Source organism: Sorex fumeus, unplaced genomic scaffold (genome assembly GCF_029834395.1).
Source record: "Sorex fumeus unplaced genomic scaffold, SorFum_2.1 ptg000093l, whole genome shotgun sequence".
NCBI lineage: Eukaryota > Metazoa > Chordata > Mammalia > Eulipotyphla > Soricidae > Sorex > Sorex fumeus.
Window position 1 is genome coordinate 6447128 of NW_026606150.1, and position 20137 is coordinate 6467264.

General features: G+C 64.6%; 2 protein-coding genes across 5 annotated transcripts; both read left to right on the forward strand.

Annotated features, from left to right (window-relative positions):
• The first annotated feature begins 1691 nt into the window (after nucleotides 1–1691).
• On the forward strand, nucleotides 1692–15746 carry ALDH3B1 (aldehyde dehydrogenase 3 family member B1). Its single transcript, XM_056131761.1, has 10 exons — nucleotides 1692–1791; nucleotides 5212–5374; nucleotides 8483–8593; nucleotides 8680–8800; nucleotides 8926–9011; nucleotides 9297–9378; nucleotides 12023–12409; nucleotides 12575–12741; nucleotides 14511–14610; nucleotides 15530–15746. The coding sequence occupies exons 2-10, from the start codon at nucleotides 5213–5215 to the stop codon at nucleotides 15718–15720; spliced, it is 1407 nt and encodes a 468-aa protein (XP_055987736.1). The 5' UTR covers nucleotides 1692–1791; nucleotide 5212; the 3' UTR covers nucleotides 15721–15746.
• Nucleotides 15747–17072: 1326 nt separating this feature from the next.
• Nucleotides 17073–19771, forward strand: NDUFS8 (NADH:ubiquinone oxidoreductase core subunit S8). Of its 4 annotated transcripts, none has more exons than XM_056131769.1 (7): nucleotides 17073–17146; nucleotides 17949–18006; nucleotides 18081–18131; nucleotides 18305–18394; nucleotides 18482–18654; nucleotides 19182–19310; nucleotides 19387–19771. In XM_056131769.1, exons 2-7 carry the CDS (start codon nucleotides 17949–17951, stop codon nucleotides 19516–19518), a joined length of 633 nt encoding a protein of 210 aa, XP_055987744.1. In that variant the 5' UTR covers nucleotides 17073–17146; the 3' UTR covers nucleotides 19519–19771. The 4 variants fall into 4 exon arrangements, with proteins under 4 accessions (XP_055987744.1, XP_055987745.1, XP_055987746.1 ...); XM_056131770.1 differs by lacking the exon at nucleotides 17073–17146 and adding an exon at nucleotides 17300–17726; XM_056131771.1 differs by lacking the exon at nucleotides 17073–17146 and adding an exon at nucleotides 17300–17496.
• The last annotated feature ends 366 nt before the right edge of the window (nucleotides 19772–20137 follow it).

A 20137-nucleotide genomic window follows, 5' to 3' on the forward strand; every position in this document is an offset into this window, starting at 1 on the left:
TCATCATGTAAAAGTCTAATATCCAAAATGCAGAAAGCATTGACAAGACCAACAACAACCCTCAGTGTAATAAACCCACCAAAAACAAGGGAAAGGGGCTGGAGCGATAGCACAGCGGGGAGGGCGTTTGCCTTCTGCGTGGCTGGCCCGGCCGAGCCAGGTTCGATTCCTCCGCCCCTCTCGGAGAGCCCGGCAAGCTACAGAGAGTATCTCGCCCGCACGGCAGAGCCTGGCAAGCTCCCCGTGACGTATTCGATAAGCCAAACACAGTAATAAGTCTCACAATGGAGACGTTACTGAACAAATCGATGAGCAACGGGAGGACCCAAAATGAAAAAAAAAATGGGGGAAAGAGACAGACCGTCAGAGTGACCGTTTGCACGGGGAAGAGGCACGTATTGTCGCTGGTCAGGGAAAGGCCGGTGAAGACTACAATGAGCCAGTGTGTCGCCCAGTGAGCGTCGCAGGCGTCAAAGAGCGAGGACATTCACCAACAGAACAAGCCCTCGCTCACACGGCCATGTCTCTGTCCAGCCTCTGTGGACAGCGGCACGGAGATTTCTCCCGAAAGTCTGAATGGGTGAAGTTATAGGGCAGCGGGGAGGGCGCTGGCCTTGCACGCTGCCCACCCGGCTGGATTCTGGGGACCCCGTAGGGCCCCCTCAGCCCTCCCAGGAGTGAGCCCTGAGCACAGGGCCAGGAGTAAATCCTGAGCCTCGCTTGCTGTTGCCCACCTCCCAAAAATAATGGTGGAGCTGTCACAGGACCCAGCAATACCCCTCCGGGCAAGACCCCAAAATGCAAAGTGTCATGAGTCCCAAGGGCGTGAGCAGGCCGGGGCCACCGCGGCCAGGACAGCAGCCGAGGCGCGGGCACCAGCCGACGTCAGAGCAGCAGCGGGCTCTGTTATGGCTTTACATGACAGTTTTGGCTTTGGGTTTTGGTGCCACACCCGGTGACGCCGATGCAGGAATTGAGCCCCGGTGCTGGCCCGAGAGAGCCCAGAGCACTGTCCCCAGGAACCGGTGCCCGCAGGTGACCTCCGCTCAGTTAGCTCACAGCCTCTAGGCGGCCAAAGGTGAAAGTCCAGGGGTCAGGCTCAGTGGAGTGGGGCGAAGGCCTCTGCAGTCACACCTGCGGGGTGGGCTGGCCTGTCCCTGCACAGACACCGCCTGGATGGTGACTGTGACCTGCAGCCCCGCCCCCCTCCGGCCTTGAGAGTCAGCCAGAAGCTTCCAGCAGGGAGAGGGGGAGAAACGGGGCTCCTGGTCCCCCAAGAGGCAGCTCCTCCCACTCAGGAGAGGGGCTATTTGGGGGGGACTCCCCTCCAGGTCGTTCCAGATCCCTAAAGTTCAGGGAGGTGCCCCCAGTGTCCTGCGATGCCTCTGCCCCGGGCCGGCACTTCCCAGGCTGGGTGGGGCTGTGCTGTGTGCTCTGAGGCCAGTGCCTAGCGCTCTCTGGGCCTCTCTGCCCTGCCCCGCCCTCATCCGCACTGTCAGGGCCTGGCACGGCTCCAGACAGCAGGTGTCACATGCCAAGGCACGTGACTGGTAGCGCTGGGGGTGCCAGCCCGCGCTTAGCTGGGGACCTGGTCAACCCTGGGCCTGCCACCCAGCCGGCAGGGGGCCCCGGGGAGCAGGTGTGGGTCCGGAACCCCCAGGTAGGAGGGGAGTGAGAGGTCAGGGGCACTCCGGGGCGCCCGGGCATCCGGCACGGAGCAGGCAGCGGTGCGGCGGGCGGGCACAGCGCCCACAGCTGTAATCCAATCACCCTCACAGCGACAGTCACCAGGTGTGTGAGGTGGGGGCGGGGGCGGGGGGGGTCAGGACCCCGGGGGACACCCGTCATCACCTGAGGGACCGGATGGCACTCTGCCCCCGAGCTGGGGCAGGGGCGGGCAGAGAGCAGGTCCTGTGGTTCCCAGCCCCCGCAGACAGGGCTCTTGTCCAGCCGGACACGAGGCCGTGGGCGGGACAGCGCCTGGGAGCCTCTTCCTTTCCTTTGTTGAACGGGGGCTCGGCCCGGCCAGGCTTTTCTGGCTGTTCCAGACGGCCTGGTCGCACCCCGGGACTCCCAGGGTCACCGCCCTGGTCTTTCTCCTGCTCCTGCTGAGCTGGGCCCCACGTGGACACACGCTGCTGTGCGGCCTGGCCCCGGGTTGACCCTCTCTGGGCCCGGCAGCCCTGCGGCCTCAGACAGGCTCTGGGGCCCTTGGGGAGGAGAAGGCGAAATTGGGCGCAGAGCCAAGGTCGGGCCCCAGGCCAGGAGCCCCGCCCAGGGGCAGGCCCCGTGGACATTACATAACTGTGGACAGTGGCTGGGACGCTGAGGCGGGCGGCTTGGCGGGCTTCAGGTACGCTGTCCCTGGACGCTGGGCAGAGCAGGGAGCAAGGGGGGCGCCCACGGTGTCCACTGCCTGGGGGAGGGGACGCACTTCCCTTCCTGCCCTGTGTGGGTCTGCCCGTCCCGCCTGCTGTGCTTAAGGGGTCCTGCGAGGTGCCGCAGGGGTGCGGAGGGGGCTCGGGGGGTCCTGTGCTCGGGAAAGGGCTCCCGCAGGAGACCAGGGCATCGGGAGCTGGGCACGGCTTCTCCAACGGGCTCTGCCCCGGGGCAGGAAGGGGAAGCAGGTGGGATAGTCCCTGCCTCTGCCTCATGCGTGCCCGCACAGCTCAGAGCCCCTTCTCGTGTGTGTGAGCGTGTGTATTTGTGTGTGTGTGTGAGTGTGTGCGCATGCGTATGTCTGTCTGAGCTCATGTGTGTTTGCCTGTGTGTGTGTGTATGTGCCCCTGCGTGTGTGCCCATGTGTGCGCGCGCCTGTGTGTGCGCACCCGTGTGCACGTGTGTGAGTCCATGTGTGTGTGCACCCATGTGCGTGTGTGCCTGCATGTGCATACATGTGTCCACCCTGTGCACATGTGTGTGCACACGTGGGGTGTGTCCGCATGTGTGTGTGCTCCCGTGTGCATGTGTGTGCACCTGTGTGCGTGTGTGTGATCGTGTGTGTGCACGCACACGTGTGTGAGATGCGTGATATTCCAGCTCCCGCAGTGGACGGCTCCGTGGCCGTGGGGGAGCCCCTCACTCCCCTGGCCCGGGTCCCCGGTCCCTTCCGAGCAGGTCACGAGCCCGGGCAGGATGCGCCGATGCAGTGTGGGAGGTGGGTGTGGGGACCCCTTCCCCGCATCAGCCCCCATCTGAGCTGCCTCCTGGGACCTCAGGCCCCTTGTGAGGTCACAGGCCCAGCCTGTCTTCATTCCTGGGCATGTCCCGTTCTGCAGCCCCGCAAGGGCAGCCCACGCTCTCCGCCCACAGTGACCAGCCTCCGGGCCGCGCTGGCTCTGCTGGGTGAGTCGCCACTGGCGTTGCCGGGAGAAGCTGCAGGAATGTTCCTCCAAGTGCCTTCCCGCCCCGGCCCTCCACGCCCCCACTTGCCTGAGGAGCCCTGTTGGGGTTACGTGCCTCGCATGCTTGTGGGTGAGGCTGTATGAAAGGGCTGAGAACCCGGGAGGCAGCGATGGTGGGTGAGGCTGGCCGCGGGCACTGCCCACAGGGTCTGGGGGTGCAAAGGGGGGGGGGAAGGGGGAGAGTCAATGTTTGTAGAGGCCTGGGGGAAGGACCCAGGTACAGACACACTGCTTGGGGCTGACACTCTGCCCTGCACAGGCCCTGCAGGTCCTCCCCCGGGGCACCCCCAAGTGCTAAACCAAACAGACCAGCACACTATGCGAAGGCCACCAGGCACGGGTGAAACCACTGCACTCACAGCCCCAGTCACCCACAGGAAAGCTGAGATGAGCCAAGGGGCAGGGGTGGGGCCAGAGGGCAGGGGAGGACACTGGGGCAGGGCTGGGGCAAGGGAGCAGGGTGGGACCAGGGGTCGGGGGACCAGGGGGCAGGGGTGGGGCAGGGGGGAACCAGGGAGCAGGGTGGGACCAGGGGCTGGGGGGTGGGGCAGGTGTGGGCCAGGGAGCAGAGTGGGAGGGGGGGAACCAGGAGGCAGGGGGTGGCACTGGGCAGGGGGGCGGCCAGGGGGTGGAGGGACCAAGGGGCAGGGGTGGGGCCAGGGGGTAGGGACGGGGGGACCAGGGGGCAGGGGGGCACTGGACAGGGGTGCGGCCAGGGGGCGCGGGGGGGGACCAGGGGCAGGGGGCGGAGGGGGTGGCACTGGGCAGGGGTGGGGCCGAGGCTTTCAGGATGCCCATCTCTGTCCTGTGCTGCCTCAGTTCCCCCACGGAATCATAAGCCTGTGGACCTAGCCAAGCTCCTGACACAGTTTCCCCCCGGGCCTGAAATCCTGTGGGTTGTCAGGACCCAAACCTCGGGGTCATGGAACCTTCCAGAAAAGGCAAAACCTGTGTTCACTGCACAATTTCCAGCCTTCAGGGCGTTCGGCCTCAGGAGAGAGCTGGTGCACATCCTGTGTGTGCTGGGGGGGAGGAGTGTCAACCCCCTTCACCGCTGCAGAGGGGGGTGCAAAGAGCCCACTGCCGAGTGAAGCAGGTGGAGGGTCCTCTTATGGGAGGGAGGAGCAGCGTTGGGATGGGGGGTGGGTAGGCAGGGAGGTGGACGGGACACAACCAGGCAGAATCACAGGGCACACTGATCTGGCGGGGGTGGGGGGGCGAGGCAGAGAGCCAGGAGACACCTGAGTAGCCTAGGGGGGCTGCCTGGACGGAGGAGGCATCTGTCCACCTGAGACCAGAGGGGAGGAAAGCCAGAGGGGAAGGACAGGGTCCCCACAGGTCCTTGGCACCGAGCCCAGGAGTGACTGCGTCAGTGTGCTCCTCCCGTGAGCTGTGGGTAAACAGATGGGGCCCAGGGGACCATCACACCCTCCTGCCAAGGAGGAAATCCGGACCCGACACTTCCCCATGTGGGGTGAGCAGTAGGTGGGCCAGGGGACAGGAGGCCACTGCCCACGGCTCCCAGTGCTCCGAGAATGGGACCAGAGTCGGGGGATGAGGGCACTGGGGCCTGGCGGCTGGCGGACTGTGCCCTGGCTTCCCAGAGTCCTTCTGGGGGGGCCCTGGGAGGCAGGAAGTCATGGGACCCCCTTCACGGATGCCCTGGAGCAGGTGACCGCAGCCCGAACAGGCCTGGGCCCAGCACTGCCCCTGCCCGGGATGGCCCAGGGTGCCCGAGTGTGCGTGCTTGGGGGCACAGGTGGGGGCGGGAGGAGCTGACCGGGGCCACCTCGCTCTCCCCGTGCAGGATGGAGCCCTGGGCGGACACGCTGCGGCGGCTGCGGGAGACGGTCAGCTCGGGGCGGGCGCGGCCGGCCGAGTTCCGGAAGGCGCAGCTGCGGGGCCTGGAGCGGTTCCTGCGGGAGAACCAGGAGCTGCTGCGGGAGGCGCTGACCCACGACCTGCGCAAGGTGGGCCGGGCGGGGACCACCAGCACCTGCTTACACCAGCACCCAGCACCCAGCACCTAGCACCCTGCTTACACCCCCACCCACAGCCCCCACCACCCACTCACATACACACACACGTACACACACTACCCACCAACCACACACACACACTATTGACCACCATCTACAAACGCACAACACACACACCCAGCACCACCCAGCACCCCCCACACACACCAACGACACTCATCCACACTCACCCACACTCACCCACACCCCCAGTAGTCCCGCACACAGGGGTCTGGCTCTCCCACGGGGCTGCAGGGACGCCTCTGGAGCGGGCATGGGGCAGGCACATGGGGCCGAGCAGGGGGAACCAGGACTGGGTGAAAGGCTGTGCCAAGGCCCTGGGGCAGCCAGTGAGGGTGGAGAGCAGGGCTGGGGGAGAATGGGGTGGTCGTGAAAGGACAGATATGTACAAAAGAGGGGGTGCAGGGGGTGGCCAAGGGGCCTCCTGCCCTGTCATGCCCTGGAACCCACAAAGGCCTATCTAGCCCTCACCCCTCAGGCAGCAGACACCCCCACCCGCCCTGGCTGCCCTGGGTACTTCCCCTCTGTCCCCAGTGCCCTCTGGCCCCTTGCATTCTAGAACCTTCCAGGGCGATGTCTGTGATGATTTTCCAGCACCCAGGTAGGGTCCGACTGGTCCTGGGCCAGAAGATACCCACCAGTCCCGACTCCCCGAGGTCACCCACCAGCCCAAGGTCACCCACTAGTCTCTGATTCCCCGAGGTCACCCGCCAGCCCCCTGACTCCCCGAGGTCACCTGTAGCCCCTGACCCCCAGAGGTCACCCGCCAGCCCCTTGCCCCTTTCAGGCCTGGAAAATATCTGCTCAAGGCTGGAGTGTGACCCGGGCCAGCCTGAGTCCCCTGAGGACATAGCACTGACCCTTGACCGTCCCCGTGTGCTCAACCCTGGGTTGGCCAGTGCTGCCCTCCCTGTCCCTCCACTCCCCATCCCCGTGGCCCCGTCACTCGGATTCCGCCTCCTTCCCGCCAGGCTCCCCGGCCTGAACAGAGTGACGGGCCAGAATGCCCCCGCGGGCTCCCTGGGCAGGTCGCCCTGGCCCGTCCCACATCCTCTGCCGCCCTGTGGAAACCCCTTGGCCCGGCGGCTCCCCCAGCCAGTCCGTTCCTGCCCCTGCCCCCCACAGGGCCCTATACTCCGGGCAGGGGTGGCCCCTGGCTTGGCCTGTGGCCCCAGTGCCCACCCTTAGTGCTACCACTAGAAGACTGTCCCTGCTTGGGCTCAGCCCACCCGGGACTGCCCGGTCCCCGCTGTTCCCTCTAGTTGGGGAGCATGCGCTGTGGGGCCACAGTTCCCAGGAAGGACAGGCCGACACCCTGGCCAGGAGTGTTCACCCGGGCACGGGGTCGAGCAGACAATGGGCCTAGTGGTGGGGACCTCACAGTGCTCGTCTGCCCCGTGTAAGTGTGAGTGAGTGAGTGTGAGTGTGCGAAAGGGGTGAACTGGGGGAGGAGTGGGTGAGTGTGTGTGAGAGTGGGTATGGCTTGAGTGGGTGTGTGTGAGCACTGGACGAGCACAGAAGTGAGCATGGGAGCACGTGTGCGAGGGAATGAATGTGAGAGAGAGTGTGTGGACGACTGTGTGGATGCGTGTGTGCGAATGAGTTACTGTGACTGAATCAGTGTGTGAGTGAATGAGAGTGTGAGTATCTGAATGAATGAGTGTGTGTGAGAGTGAAGGAGAATCTGAGTGTTTGGCGAACGAGTGACAGTGAGTGAATGAGTGTGTTAGTGGATGAGTGTGGTGAGTGCATCAGTGGGTGTGTGAATGAGTGTAAATGTTAGTGAATGAGTTTGTTGGTGACATTGAGTGTGTGAGAGTGTATGAGAATGAGTGTGAAAGAATTAGTGTGTGTGAGTGAATGTGTGTAAGGTTGTGAGTGAGTGAGTGTGTGTGTTTGAGAATGTAAGTGAATGCGTTTGTGTGTGTGTGCGTGAGTGTGTGTGAGGCTGTGACTGTGAGTGTTTGTGTGTTTGAGAATGTAAGTGAAAGAGTTTGTGTGTGTGTGAGTGTGTGTGAGTGTGTGTGAGGCTGTGTGTGAATGAGTGTGTGTGTGTTTGAGAATGTAAATGAATAAGTTTGTGTGTGTGTGCTTGAGTGAGTGTGAGGCTGTGAGTGACTGTGTGTGTGTTTGAGAATGTAAATGAATGAGTTTGTGTGTGTGCGTGAGTGTGTGAGGCTGTGACTGAGTGTGTGTGTGTTTGAGAATGTAAGTGAAAGAGTTTGTGTGTGTGAGTGTGTGTGAGGCTGTGTGTGAATGAGGGTGTGAGTGTGTGTGTTTGAGAATGTAAGTGAATGAGTTTGTGTGTTGTGTGTGCGTGAGTGTGAGGCTGTGACTGTGTGAGTGTGTGTGCGTTTGAGAATGTAAGTGAATGCGTTTGTGTGTGTGTGCGTGAGTGTGTGTGAGGCTGTGAATGACTGTGTGAGTGTGTGTGTGTTTGAGAATGCAAATGAATGAGTTTGTGTGTGTGAGTGTGTGTGAGGCTGTGTGTGAATGAGTGTGTGAGTGTGTGTGTTTGAGAATGTAAATGAATGAGTTTGTGTGTGTGTGCTTGAGTGTGTGTGAGGCTGTGAGTGAGTGTGTGTGTGTGTTTGAGAATGTAAATGAATGAGTTTGTGTGTGTGTGCGTGAGTGTGTGTGAGGCTGTGACTGTGAGTGTGTGTGTGTTTGAGAATGTAAGTGAAAGAGTTTTTGTGTGTTAGTGTGTGTGAGGCTGTGTGTGAATGAGTGTGTGAGTGTGTGTGTTTGAGAATGTAAGTGAATGAGTTTGTGTGTTGTGTGTGTGCGTGAGTGTGAGGCTGTGAGTGACTGTGTGAGTGTGTGTGCGTTTGAGAATGTAAGTGAATGAGTTTGTGTGGTGTGTGTGTGAGGTTGTGAGTGAATGTGTGAAAATGCGGGTGAGTGAGCTGGTGTGTGAGAATGTGCATGAACGGTGTGTGAGCGAATGAGTCTGGCCGGTGAGTGTACGTGAGTCTGTCAGGCCCCAGGGCTGGCCACCTGCTCACCCGCTCCCTGGTGCCTCCCCTGGCCACACTCCAGTCGGACTTCGAGTCTGAGTTGTCTGAGGTGCGAATCAGCCAGAATGAGATCAAGCTGGCGCTCAGGAACCTGCGGGCCTGGATGAAGGACGAGAAGGTGCCCAAGAACCTGGTGCGTGGGGCCGGGCCGGGTGGACCCGGGGGCGGGCACAGTGGGGGGGGTGGGGAGGGGCAGCCACTCACTCCCGGGACCTGCAGGCCACGCAGCTGGACTCGGCCTTCATCCGCAAGGAGCCCTACGGCCTGGTGCTCATCATTGCACCCTGGAACTACCCGGTCAACCTCACCATGGTGCCCCTGGTGGGTGCGCTGGCCGCAGGTGAGAGCCGCCCCTGCCTGTCCCCTCCTGCGGGGCCACCCACGAGGCCAGGGAGGGGGGCGCCGTGGCCCTGGCGGCGGCCAAGCCCGGCGGGGCGCGCACCCCCAGCTCCCCTCCGCCTGCAGGCAATTGCGTGGTCCTGAAGCCGTCGGAGATCAGCAAGAGCGTTGAGAAGGTCCTGGTCGAGGTGCTGCCCCGCTACCTGGACCCGGTGAGTGGGCCCCGGTGTGGCCGTGGCCCCGTCAGCCTGTCCCTCAGAGTCGAACTGAAGAGGTGACCACAGCGCCCCCCAGGAGCCAGACCCGGGTCCCCTCCTGGCCTCAAGCCCAGCACCCTGGACTCCAGGACAGCCCAAGACGAAGCTGACCCACCCCTGCCTCGCCCCTCCCAGATTCTGGGCCCCACCCTCGCCCCCTCCTGCCCCACCTGACGCTGAGGGGCGTCCCGGGCAGGTGGCCCAGGGCGGGGGTCACCGTGAACCCTCCGTGCCCCGCAGAGCTGCTTCGCCGTGGCGCAGGGGGGCCCCGAGGAGACAGCCCGGCTGTTGGAGCACAAGTTCGACTACATCTTCTTCACGGGTGAGAACGGGGCGCGGCAGGTGGGGGTCCACACGAGACCTGGGCACATGGGGGATATGGCAGAGCACGGGCAGCGGGCCTGGTCAGGAGACAGCTGGGGGCCCATCCTGGCAGGCCCCACCGCCCATCACCATCACAGCATCTGCTCTGGGGAGCACCGGAGGCTGAGACACCCCATCTCACAGCCTATGGACCCTCCACGGCCTCCACAGCCCACGCCTCCATCTGACCTGATCCTGCCATGACTTAACATGCTCCAGGCTCCCCTGTGACCTTACACAGGACCCAGACTAGCCCATGACCTTTTTCCCTGCACATGGACACAGTCGGCCATGCTCAGGACAAAGTCACAAAGGGCCTTCTTTGTTCCTGTAGGTTTCAGGTGGGGGTGCTCCAGAGCCCCCCGACGAAGGTGTAGAGGCCGGGAAGATCCCCAGAGGCTGGTTTCTGGGCAGTGCCCGGGGGCCTGTGCAAATCGCAGAAACCTGTCAGCTCCAGGAGAGCAGGGACAAAGCACGGTGCAGGGGGGCCTGAGAAGGGGGATCGCCTCACTCACCCACCCATCCACCCACTCACCCATCCATCCATCCTTCCACCCACCCACCCACCCATCCACCCACTCACCCGCCCACCCACCCACCCACTCACCCACCCATCCACCCACCCACCCATCCATCCACTCAGTCACCTGCCCACCCACCCACCCATCCACCCACTCACCCGCCCACCCACCCATCCTTCCACCCACCCATCCTTCCACCCACCCACTCACCCACCCACTCACCCACTCATCCGCCCACCCACCCACCCACTCACCCACCCATCCACCCACTCACCCATCCATCCATCCTTCCACCCACCCACCCACCCATCCACCCATCCACCCACTCACCTGCCCACCCACCCATCCACCCACTCACCCGCCCACCCACCCATCCTTCCACCCACCCACTCACCCACCCACTCACCCACTCATCCACCCACCCATCCACCCACCCACCCATCCATCCACTCAGTCACCTGCCCACCCACCCACCCATCCACCCACTCACCCGCCCACCCACCCATCCTTCCACCCACCCACTCACCCACTCATCCGCCCACCCACCCACCCACTCACCCACCCATCCACCCACTCACCCATCCATCCATCCTTCCACCCACCCACCCACCCATCCACCCACTCACCTGCCCACCCACCCATCCACCCACTCACCCGCCCACCCACCCATCCTTCCACCCACCCATCCTTCCACCCACCCATCCTTCCACCCACCCACTCACCCACCCACTCACCCACTCATCCGCCCACCCACCCACCCACTCACCCACCCACCCACCCACTCACCCACCCATCCACCCACTCACCCATCCATCCATCCTTCCACCCACCCACCCACCCATCCACCCACTCACCTGCCCACCCACCCACCCACCCACCCATCCACCCACTCACCCACCCATTCACCCACTCACCCATCCATCCATCCTTCCACTCACCCACCCATCCACCCACTCACCCGCCCACCCACCCATCCTTCCACCCACCCACTCAACCACCCACTCACCCATCCATCCACCCACTCATCCGCCCACCCACCCACCCATCCATCTTTCCACCCACCCACCCATCCTTCCACCCACCCACCCACCCACTCACCCACTCACCCATCCATCCATCCTTCCACCCACCCACCCACCCATCCACCCACTCACCCACCCATCCACCCACTCACCCATCCATCCATCCTTCCACCCACCCACCCACCTATCCACCCACTCACCTGCCCACCCACCCACCCATCCACCCACTCACCCACCCATCCACCCACTCACCCATCCATCCATCCTTCCACCCACCCACCCACCCACTCACCCGCCCACCCACCCACCCACCCATCCACCCACTCACCCGCCCACCCACCCACCCACACATTCACCCACTCACCCACCCACCCACCCATCCATCCACCCACCCACCCATCCACCCACTCACCCACCCACCCTTCCACTCCCCCCACCCCCCACCCCCCACCCATTCACCCACTCACCCACCCACCCACCCACTCACCCATTCACTCACTCACTCACTCACTCACCCACTCATCCATTCCCCCACCCACTCACCCAACCATTCACCCACTCACCCACTCACCCACCCACTCCCTCACCACTCACTGGTCAGGCAGCAGAATGCGGAGAGGAGTGTCCCGCGCTCGTGGGGCACGGGGGAGGGCGTGAGTGAGGGCGGGTATGAGAGGCGGGAGATGAACCCCGAGCCCAGGTGAGCACAAGGCAGCCACACAGAACCCCGGGTGGGGTGCAGCTGAGGCGACACTCGGGCTCAGTGTCCCTGAGGGAGGGGACAGGGGGTTCTGGGACAGAGAGCAGGGGGCCGGGGCGGGGGCAGCTGGGTGGCACCGGGTTCCTCACCCTGGCTGGCTGCAGAGACCCAGGGCCTGGGCTGTCCTGGGGCCGGGTGAGAGTCCTGGCACAGTGACCAGGGAGGCCAGGACGGGTGACCCTGCTCGACTCAGCCGCCCCCGGAGAGGTGACTAGCTAGGGATGCAGCCCCTGAAGCTACAGGCGGCCCGGGGCACCCGGAAGTCAGGGACCCAGGGCCAGCGCTGTCCTCCCCCACCAGGGAGCCCGCACGTGGGCAGGCTGGTCATGAGCGCGGCCGCCAAGCACCTCACCCCCGTGACGCTGGAGCTGGGGGGCAAGAACCCCTGCTACGTGGACGACGACTGCGACCCCCAGACCGTGGCCAACCGCGTGGCCTTCTTCCGCTTCTTCAACACGGGCCAGACGTGTGTGGCGCCCGACTACGTGCTCTGCAGCCCCGAGATGCGCACACGTCTGCTGCCCGCCCTGCAGTGCTCCATCACGCGCTTCTTTGGTGCCGACCCACAGGCGTCCCCCTGCCTGGGCCGGATCATCAGCGACAGGCACTTCCAGCGGCTGCAGCGGCTGCTGGGCTGCGGCCGTGTGGCCATCGGCGGCCAGACTGACGAGCAAGACCGCTACATCGGTGAGTGCAGCCCTCCCAGCCAGCGGCCAGCGGCCCCGCCACCTGGGGACCCCCGCAAGGGCCCTTCTCTGGGGCTCTGGGGCACTCCACTGTGCCCTGCCCCAGAGGCTGGATGTGGGGGTGCCCCACTGCCCCCCCCCCCCACTAATCTGCCCCTGCCCGCAGCCCCCACGGTGCTGGTGGATGTGCAGGAGACGGAGCCGGTGATGCAGGAGGAGATCTTCGGGCCCATCCTGCCCATCATGACGGTGGGCAGCCTGAGCGAGGCCATCGAGTTCATGCAGAGGCGGGAGAAGCCCCTGGCCCTGTATGCCTTCTCCAGCAACCGCCAGGTGGGCCGGCGGGGAGGGGCAGCGGAGACCAGGGACAGAAGCTGGGCTGGGCTCCGCATTCCTGGACAGTGACCCTCCCGCTTCCGCCCCTGTCCTTTGTCGGGGGCAAGGGGCTCATTCCCTGGGTTCCTCTGGGATAACACAGGATATGACCGGCACCGCGGGTCCAAGGGTCAGTCCCCAGTACCTCCTGCCCTGCTCAAGTCCCGGGGTCTGCCTGAGAGCACGTGGGTAGCACCTGGCCCATCAGGACATCCCTCTCCCCACTGCCGCCAGGGTCCCACAGCACTTTGCTTTGCTTTGCTTTTGAGTTCACACCCAGCAGTGCGCAGGTCTTACTCCTGGTTCTGCGCTCAGGGATCCCTCCTGGTGGGCTTGGGGAACCACAGAGGGGCCAAGGATTGAACTCAGGTCAGCCGCATGCAAGGCAAGCAAGGCAAGCACCCTAACCACTGTGCTATCTTTCTGGGCATTGACAGCAATTTTTTTTTCTTTTTGGGTCACACCTGGTGATGCATAGGGGTTACTCCTGGTTCTGCACTCAGGAATTACTCCTGGCGGTGCTCGGGGACCAAATGGGAGGCTGGGAATCGAACCCAGGTCGACCATGAGCAATAATCCGCTCTATTATTGCTCCAGCCCTTGATGGCAATTTTTTTGGGGGGGTTTGGCACCACACCCGGAGATGCTCAGGGCTTACTCCTGACTCAGCACTCAGGACTCACTCCTGGTGGTGCTTAGGGGACTGTACGGTTTGCCAGGGATTGAGCCCGGGTTGACTGCGTGCAAGGCAAACTCCCTCCCTGCTGTACTATCGCTCCGGCCCCAGAACTTTTATTTATTTCTCGGCTGGGAAATGTTTTATGAAGGCACCGAGACTGGCAAAACTACCCATAGTTGAGTTTCAGGCACTCGACCCCCCCACACCGATCCCACCAGCGTGTCCACTTCCACCCACGGACAGCGCCGGTAGAAGAAACTAGACTCACGCTGCAGGGCCGGGGCTGGTGTCCACAGCCTTGCATGATCAAGGCTGCCCCGAGCCCAACACGATTCCCATCGGAAAATAAGTGGGGGTCCTAGGGGGCAGAGGGGCTCTGAAAATGTGCACCCTGCTCGCCTCGAGGGGACTGTCCCATCTCAGTAGTTTCTCTCACCCACGGCCCGGCCACCACGCCCATTACACTGCGGCACCCACATGCCCACGGCCCTGGTGGCCAGGGGCACCCCTTGGCCAAGCCTGTGTCTGCCCCAGGCCCTGTGGAGGAGTGACCAATCCCTCTGCTCTCTGGGGGCAAGTCCCCAAGCGTAGCCCACCTCCCCGCCTGGGGGGAGCCTTTGGTTCTGGAACCTTCTGTGTCCCGTTGCTGCAGAGCTCGTCCGTGGCCCCAGGGCCTTCAGCACACGCCAGCAGGCTGCACGCAGGGGGCCCCTCCCCGCCCAGTGCGCCTGGCCCCGAGGGACCCGCCCTCAGCGGTGCTGAGCTAGGTACAGGGGGGCTGGCATCCCGCAGAGCAGGGACATCGGCCCATGCCCCCCTCGTGGAGGGCCAGCACAAGTCCACCCCGGGCCAGGGGCGGGCAGAACCTCACGCCCCTCACCTGCCTGGGCCCCCCTGCCTTTCTCTGCCCCTCCCGGGAGGGGAGACGCTGCCGCACCTCTGCCTCCCCAGGGCACCTCCCTGACGACCTGCCACTTCACCTCCTGCTCCCCATGTCCCTGGGGGGGGGCAGCGGGGCTGCCTGTCCCTCACCTCCTTCTGCCCCCAGGTGGTGCGGCGAGTCCTGGCGGCCACCAGCAGCGGCGGCTTCTGCGGCAATGACGGCTTCATGCACATGACCCTGTCCAGCCTGCCCTTCGGGGGCGTGGGTAGGTCCTGCCCCCTGTGGGCACCCTGCTCGATCGGGGTGGGGGGGTTCCGATTCTCACAGCGGCCACATCCTGCTGTCAAGGCACCTGCTGTGTCGGGCATGTGGGTGTGGACACCCCCCAACCCCCACCAGGGAAAGACCTGCCCTGGGGTTCCTTGGGGGCAGCGTCCACTCTGCGACCCCACAGCTGTGGGGAGCAGGCCCTTGGGCACATGGGCTGTGAGTGACCACCCCAGACTCCCTCCTCCTCTCCTTACTGCCCCCCCCCTTCCCAGAAGTCTTGGGGAGGGACTAGGGAACAGTGGGTAAGAAAGGCTGGAACCAGGCCCTGGAGCCTCCTGGCCTGGCCTCAGACCTACCCTGCCCCCCGCCATTGGCACTGGGCTCTGCCCAGCTCCTGACCTGGCTCAGGACACACACACACACACACACACACACACACACACACACGCATGGGCACATGCATGGATACACACGGGCACACACACATGTACGCATACACACATGTTCTCTGAATTAATTGTCCTCACCCACTGGTGAGGATGAATCGCTCTCACCCACTGCCCCCCCTTGTCAACTCCATATCTCTGGCCTCGCCCACTCCAGGAAGCCCTCCTGGGTTGCCACTCCAACTAGGTCCCCGGGACTTCCCTGAGGGTTGCGAGGCCCCCGACTCCCCCCATACCGTTTCCTGGGTGAACACTTGCCTGGACCCCGACACTCTGGTGGGTGCCCATGTTGCCTGCAGGAGATTCAGCTCCCCAGAGAGCCTCGCTGGGGAATCCCCACCCTTCACTGCCACCACCCCCTTTCTCTCTGTCCCTGCTCGGGTCTTTCTGCGCCCCTCTCCCACCATCCCAACAGTTTTGGGGTGACGGCCGTTAGCCGCAGCATCTCAGGGCCCGGCTCCCCTCCAGGGGCCAGCGGCCTGGGCAACTATCACGGCAAGTTTTCCTTCGACACCTTCTCGCACCACCGCGCCTGCCTGCTGCGCCCGCCGGGGCTGGAGCCGATCTACGGGCTCCGCTACCCACCCTACTCTCGCGGGCGCCTGAGGCTGCTGCTCATGGCCATGGAGACCCCCAGCTGCAGCTGCACCCTGCTCTGAGCCCGGGGGTGCCGCCGGCTCCCCTACCGCACACGAGACCCTGGGAGGGTCGTCTGGGGGTTAATAAAGACAGCTGCTGCCCAACTCTGGCTTCTCTCTTTTTAATTTTGCTTTTTGGGTCACACCTGGCAATGCTCAGGGCATACTCCTGGCTCATGCACTCAGGAATCACTCCTGGCGGTGCTCAGGGGATCATATGGGAGGCTGGGAATCGAACCCGGGTCAGCTGCGTGCAATGCAAACGCCCTACCCGCTGTGTTATCGCTCCGGCCCCCGCAGCTTCTCTCTCCAAGGGGACTGGGGTCAGACACTGCCCCTGCCCTGTCCAGGTCGGGCAGCGACTCTGCCCCGGAGCGGAGCACAGGCTTGTCCCCACTCCCCATGGCTGGTGCTGGGCGACCTGCGGACCCCCAGGGATCTGATTGGAGAATGTCGTCCACCACCCAGAACTGGCCCGTGGGCACCTCCCTTTCCCCCGCGGTCACGGAAGGGAGAATGTCATTGTCTCTTTGGGTGCCCGGCCTCCCTCCTGCACCCGGACGGGCGCTTCCCAGGGCCCAGGGTCCTTAACAGACAAGCCACACACAACTCGGGGAGGGACTCCGCCCTTCGGGCCATCATCTCCTCCAGGACGCCGTCCCTGCTCACCCGATGGGCCCCCAAACACACTCCACTCTTAACACACAGCCGCAGGGTTCTTCTGCCGTACAATTGATCGGGAGAAAACACAGGCCCGGGGGCCGTCGAGGAAGGCGAGCTCCGGGGTCAAAGCGAGCCCGCAGGAAAGGGTTCAGCCTTCGCAGCCCCGGGCCTGGGCAAATGCACTCAACAAGCCCGTGCTTGCTTCCCCATCTGCAGAGGAAGAAGAATCCTCCCTCGCCTCGGTGCTGCCGCTTGGATAACGGCTGGGCACGGGGCCGGAGAGACGGACACCTGCAGACCCGGGCTCGATCCCCGCTCCCCAGAGGGTCCCCCGAGCACCGCCAGGGGTGGTCTCTGCGTGCAGAGCCAAGAGTAAGCGTCTGAGACCCAAAAACAAACCCCAAACTTCCAGTACAGCGCGGGCACAGGTCGGGAATCTGCCAGCAGGCAGACGCCCCGGGAGCTGGTCCCCGCTGACCCAGGTCGCCGGCTGGACCCAGAAGCGCGTCCTACGCCCCCGGAAGTCCCGCCCCCCCGTGGCTCGCGACTCCTCGCTCATTGGCTTCTCCGATCTAACATGGCGGCGCCCAACGCAGCGCAAGGGCGACTCTGTGGTAGCCAATCAGAATCGACGCGGCGGCCTCACGGACCAATCAGAATACCGCATGGAGAGTCAGGGCGGAAAAGGCCCAGCCAGCCGGCCCAATGGCAGAGAGCCCAGGTGTAGGCCCCGCCCCCCGGCGCACAGGTCGCTCGGCACGGGAAGGAGCGGCTGCGCCTCAAGGTGGGTGCCCCGACCTGCACTGCTGAGGCCGAACCGGGGCCGCAGGAGACCGCTGCGGGCGAGTGTCCCCCCCAGGCCTGCGCCGGGCCCGCTCCGAGCACGCCCCGGCCCGCGGCCTCCGTGCCCTTGAGCGTGCAGCGGGCGCGCAGGGCGCCGCAGTCTCAGGGCGCATGCGCAGCCCGGGTCAGAGGTCACGGGGAAGGTGCCCGGCGTGGACGCGGTGGGCAGGCGGCGATGGGCCGGCCAGAGGTCGCAGGTCACAGGCTGGGAGGGTATAGTTGAGCCCCCGCCAAGGGCCGGGCTCTGGACCTGCTGCCCGATCCCCACTGTCAAGGACCCCCATCTCAGGGGTGAGAAAACGGTCAGGTGACCTCACCTGCCCGGGCTCCCAGAAGGACGCGGTGCTGGGAGCGGACCCTGAACCAGGGGCTCGTTAAGCCTTCCAAGGATTTGCCGCCCCCCACACCCTCCAGCTGTGACTTGGGCAAGCCCCTTCCCCCGACTGAGCTGTGACTTCTGCCAGTGCAGAAGCAGTTTCGGGTCGTGGGGACAGTGACGGGGGAGTGAGCCCTGGCACAGGGTCAGGGGTCTGATTTGGGACGCAGAAGGGGGTTAGTGCCTTGGCTGCTTTCGTTGGAGACACAGAACTTTCTGGATCTCCACCGGCACGGCCGGGTTAGTGGGGTGGGGGTTGGGGGGGCAGGAGAGCTGCCCCTGGGACGAGGGTGGGTGACGCAGGGACGCCTTTAGAGTGAATTTCTGGGGGTCGCATCACCCTCCACCTCCCTGTTCCTGCCTGCAGATGCGCTGCCTGAACTCACCCGCGCTGCTCCGGGCCCTGGCCCAGGCGGCCCGCGCAGGTAGGAAGGGGTGTGAGGGGCCGGGGCTTTCCTGCGACATCGGGTCATGCTGCTCATTGGACCTCTCCCTGCAGGGCCTCCCGGCAGCCGGAGCCTCCATGGCAGCACTGTGGTTGCCACCTACAGTGAGTTCTGGGGGGCGTGGGGGGGCGGCGGGCTCCCCTCACTGCCCTCTCTTCCCTGTCTGAGATGAGGGCGAAGACCAGGGTTCCTTGTGATTCTGGGGTCAGCGTTCCAGGGGACCCGGCCGACAGAGTGACTGGCCCAGTCCCCGCCACGCCCTTCTCTCTCCCTGCAGAGTATGTGAACGTGCAAGAACCTGTCATGGACATGAAGGCCGTGACTGACCGCGCTGCCCAGACTCTGCTGTGGACTGAGCTCGCCCGAGGTGGGCACGGGCCTGGGGTGGGCTGCCCCGGGGACACGGGGGCGGAAGGCGGGGAGCCCTTAGCCAGCCTCTCCCTGCCACCCCCAGGCCTGGGCATGACCCTGAGCTACCTGTTCCGGGAGCCGGCCACCATCAACTACCCCTTCGAGAAGGGCCCGCTGAGCCCGCGCTTCCGCGGGGAGCACGCGCTGCGCCGTTACCCGTCGGGCGAGGAGCGCTGCATCGCCTGCAAGCTGTGCGAGGCCATCTGCCCGGCCCAGGTGAGTGGACACCCCGAGGACCCCCCCAGCTCGGGGCTGGGCCCACGGCGACCTCCTGTGGGCTGCTCTGCCCCACGCTCCGGCTGCAGCCTGATTGGCGCCTGCACCCACTGGAGCCCACGAGTAACCCAGGTGGGGGCTTCCTGGGAAGCTGGCCCTGCGGAAACGGGTTCTGTGCCCGCTCAGGGTTAGGCCGAGGGGATCAGTGCCCAGCACAGATGACAGAGCTGAAGCCGGGAGATGAGTTATCAGTCTAGTGGCACTGGGAGGGGCCGTCTTTGCGCCCCTCCACCCCGCCCCCCAGAACTGCCCTGAACTCTCCAGCTCTGTGCTGTCTCCGTTCAGTGTCTTGGGGATCCCTTCAGCCTCTTTGAGCCTGGGGAATGGGGGTGACTCCACGTGCCTGTTGTGCTGATGTCCTAGCCCCCGCCCCAGGGACACAGCACAGGGAGAATGGGGGCGGCCGCCTCGAGGGGGTGGGAGGGAGGCTGGGCCGGCCGCGGCTGTAACCCGGTGCCCGTCCACAGGCCATCACCATCGAGGCGGAGCCGCGGGCCGACGGCAGCCGCCGCACCACGCGCTACGACATCGACATGACCAAGTGCATCTACTGCGGCTTCTGCCAGGAGGCCTGCCCCGTGGACGCTATTGTGGAGGTGCGGCCAGGCCCGGGCGATTGTGGGGGGTGGCGGCGGGCTCCCGGGACCCCCCTGACGGCCTCCCCACCTGCAGGGCCCCAACTTCGAGTTCTCCACGGAGACGCACGAGGAGCTGCTGTACAACAAGGAAAAGCTGCTTAACAACGGGGACAAGTGGGAGGCCGAGATCGCCGCCAACATCCAGGCCGACTACCTGTACCGGTGATGTGGCCCCCGGAGTCCGGCGGACCGCCTGTACCGGTGACGCAGCCACCGGCATCTGGCCGACTGCTGTACCAGTAACGGCCCCCCGGTAAACCTCTCACCCCCGGGCGGCGGAGGTCGTCACCATCGATCGGAAGACCGTCTGTAGCAGTGACGTGGCTGCCCAGTGAACCTCTCTCCCCTGGAAGGCGGAGATGGCTGCCGACATCCTGCTGACCGCCTGTGCCGGTGACGTCCTGCCCAATAAACTTCTCACCCCCGCTCGGCTCCTGTCTTGACTGAAGCCGCCGTCCACACAGCCGCCTCTGGGGCCGACCCCTTGGCAGAGCCAGTACCAGTGTCCACTGCCAGGTCACACCTGGGGACGTGGGGTCTCTGCCCACACACTGTCCTGGCCACATTCCCAGGAGCAGCAGCAGGAGGCGACCTCAGGGCCGTTGTTGGCCTGACCTGGCCCTCGGTCACCCACAGTGAGACCCTTTGCGCCCGGGGATCCCCGAGCCCCTGGCCGAAACAGACCAGCTGAGGAAGCTGCCGAGGCTGACTGTCACGAGGGGTGACACATAGCCTGCTGCCCCTGAGCCAGCCTCACCCCAGCCACTTCCCTTTCTCCAAGTTCC

Excerpts from the sequence above, each read along its gene's own strand:
- ALDH3B1 (XM_056131761.1), top strand. The coding sequence starts at position 5,213 with ATGGAGCCCTGGGCGGACACGCTGCGGCGGCTGCGGGAGACGGTCAGC. Across the intron at positions 5,375-8,482 it reads TGACCCACGACCTGCGCAAG|TCGGACTTCGAGTCTGAGTT; the intron begins GTGGGCCGGGCG and ends GCCACACTCCAG. Across the intron at positions 12,410-12,574 it reads CGAGCAAGACCGCTACATCG|CCCCCACGGTGCTGGTGGAT; the intron begins GTGAGTGCAGCC and ends CCCTGCCCGCAG.
- NDUFS8 (XM_056131769.1), top strand. The coding sequence starts at position 17,949 with ATGCGCTGCCTGAACTCACCCGCGCTGCTCCGGGCCCTGGCCCAGGCG. Across the intron at positions 18,007-18,080 it reads GGCCCAGGCGGCCCGCGCAG|GGCCTCCCGGCAGCCGGAGC; the intron begins GTAGGAAGGGGT and ends CTCTCCCTGCAG. Across the intron at positions 18,132-18,304 it reads CACTGTGGTTGCCACCTACA|AGTATGTGAACGTGCAAGAA; the intron begins GTGAGTTCTGGG and ends CTCTCCCTGCAG.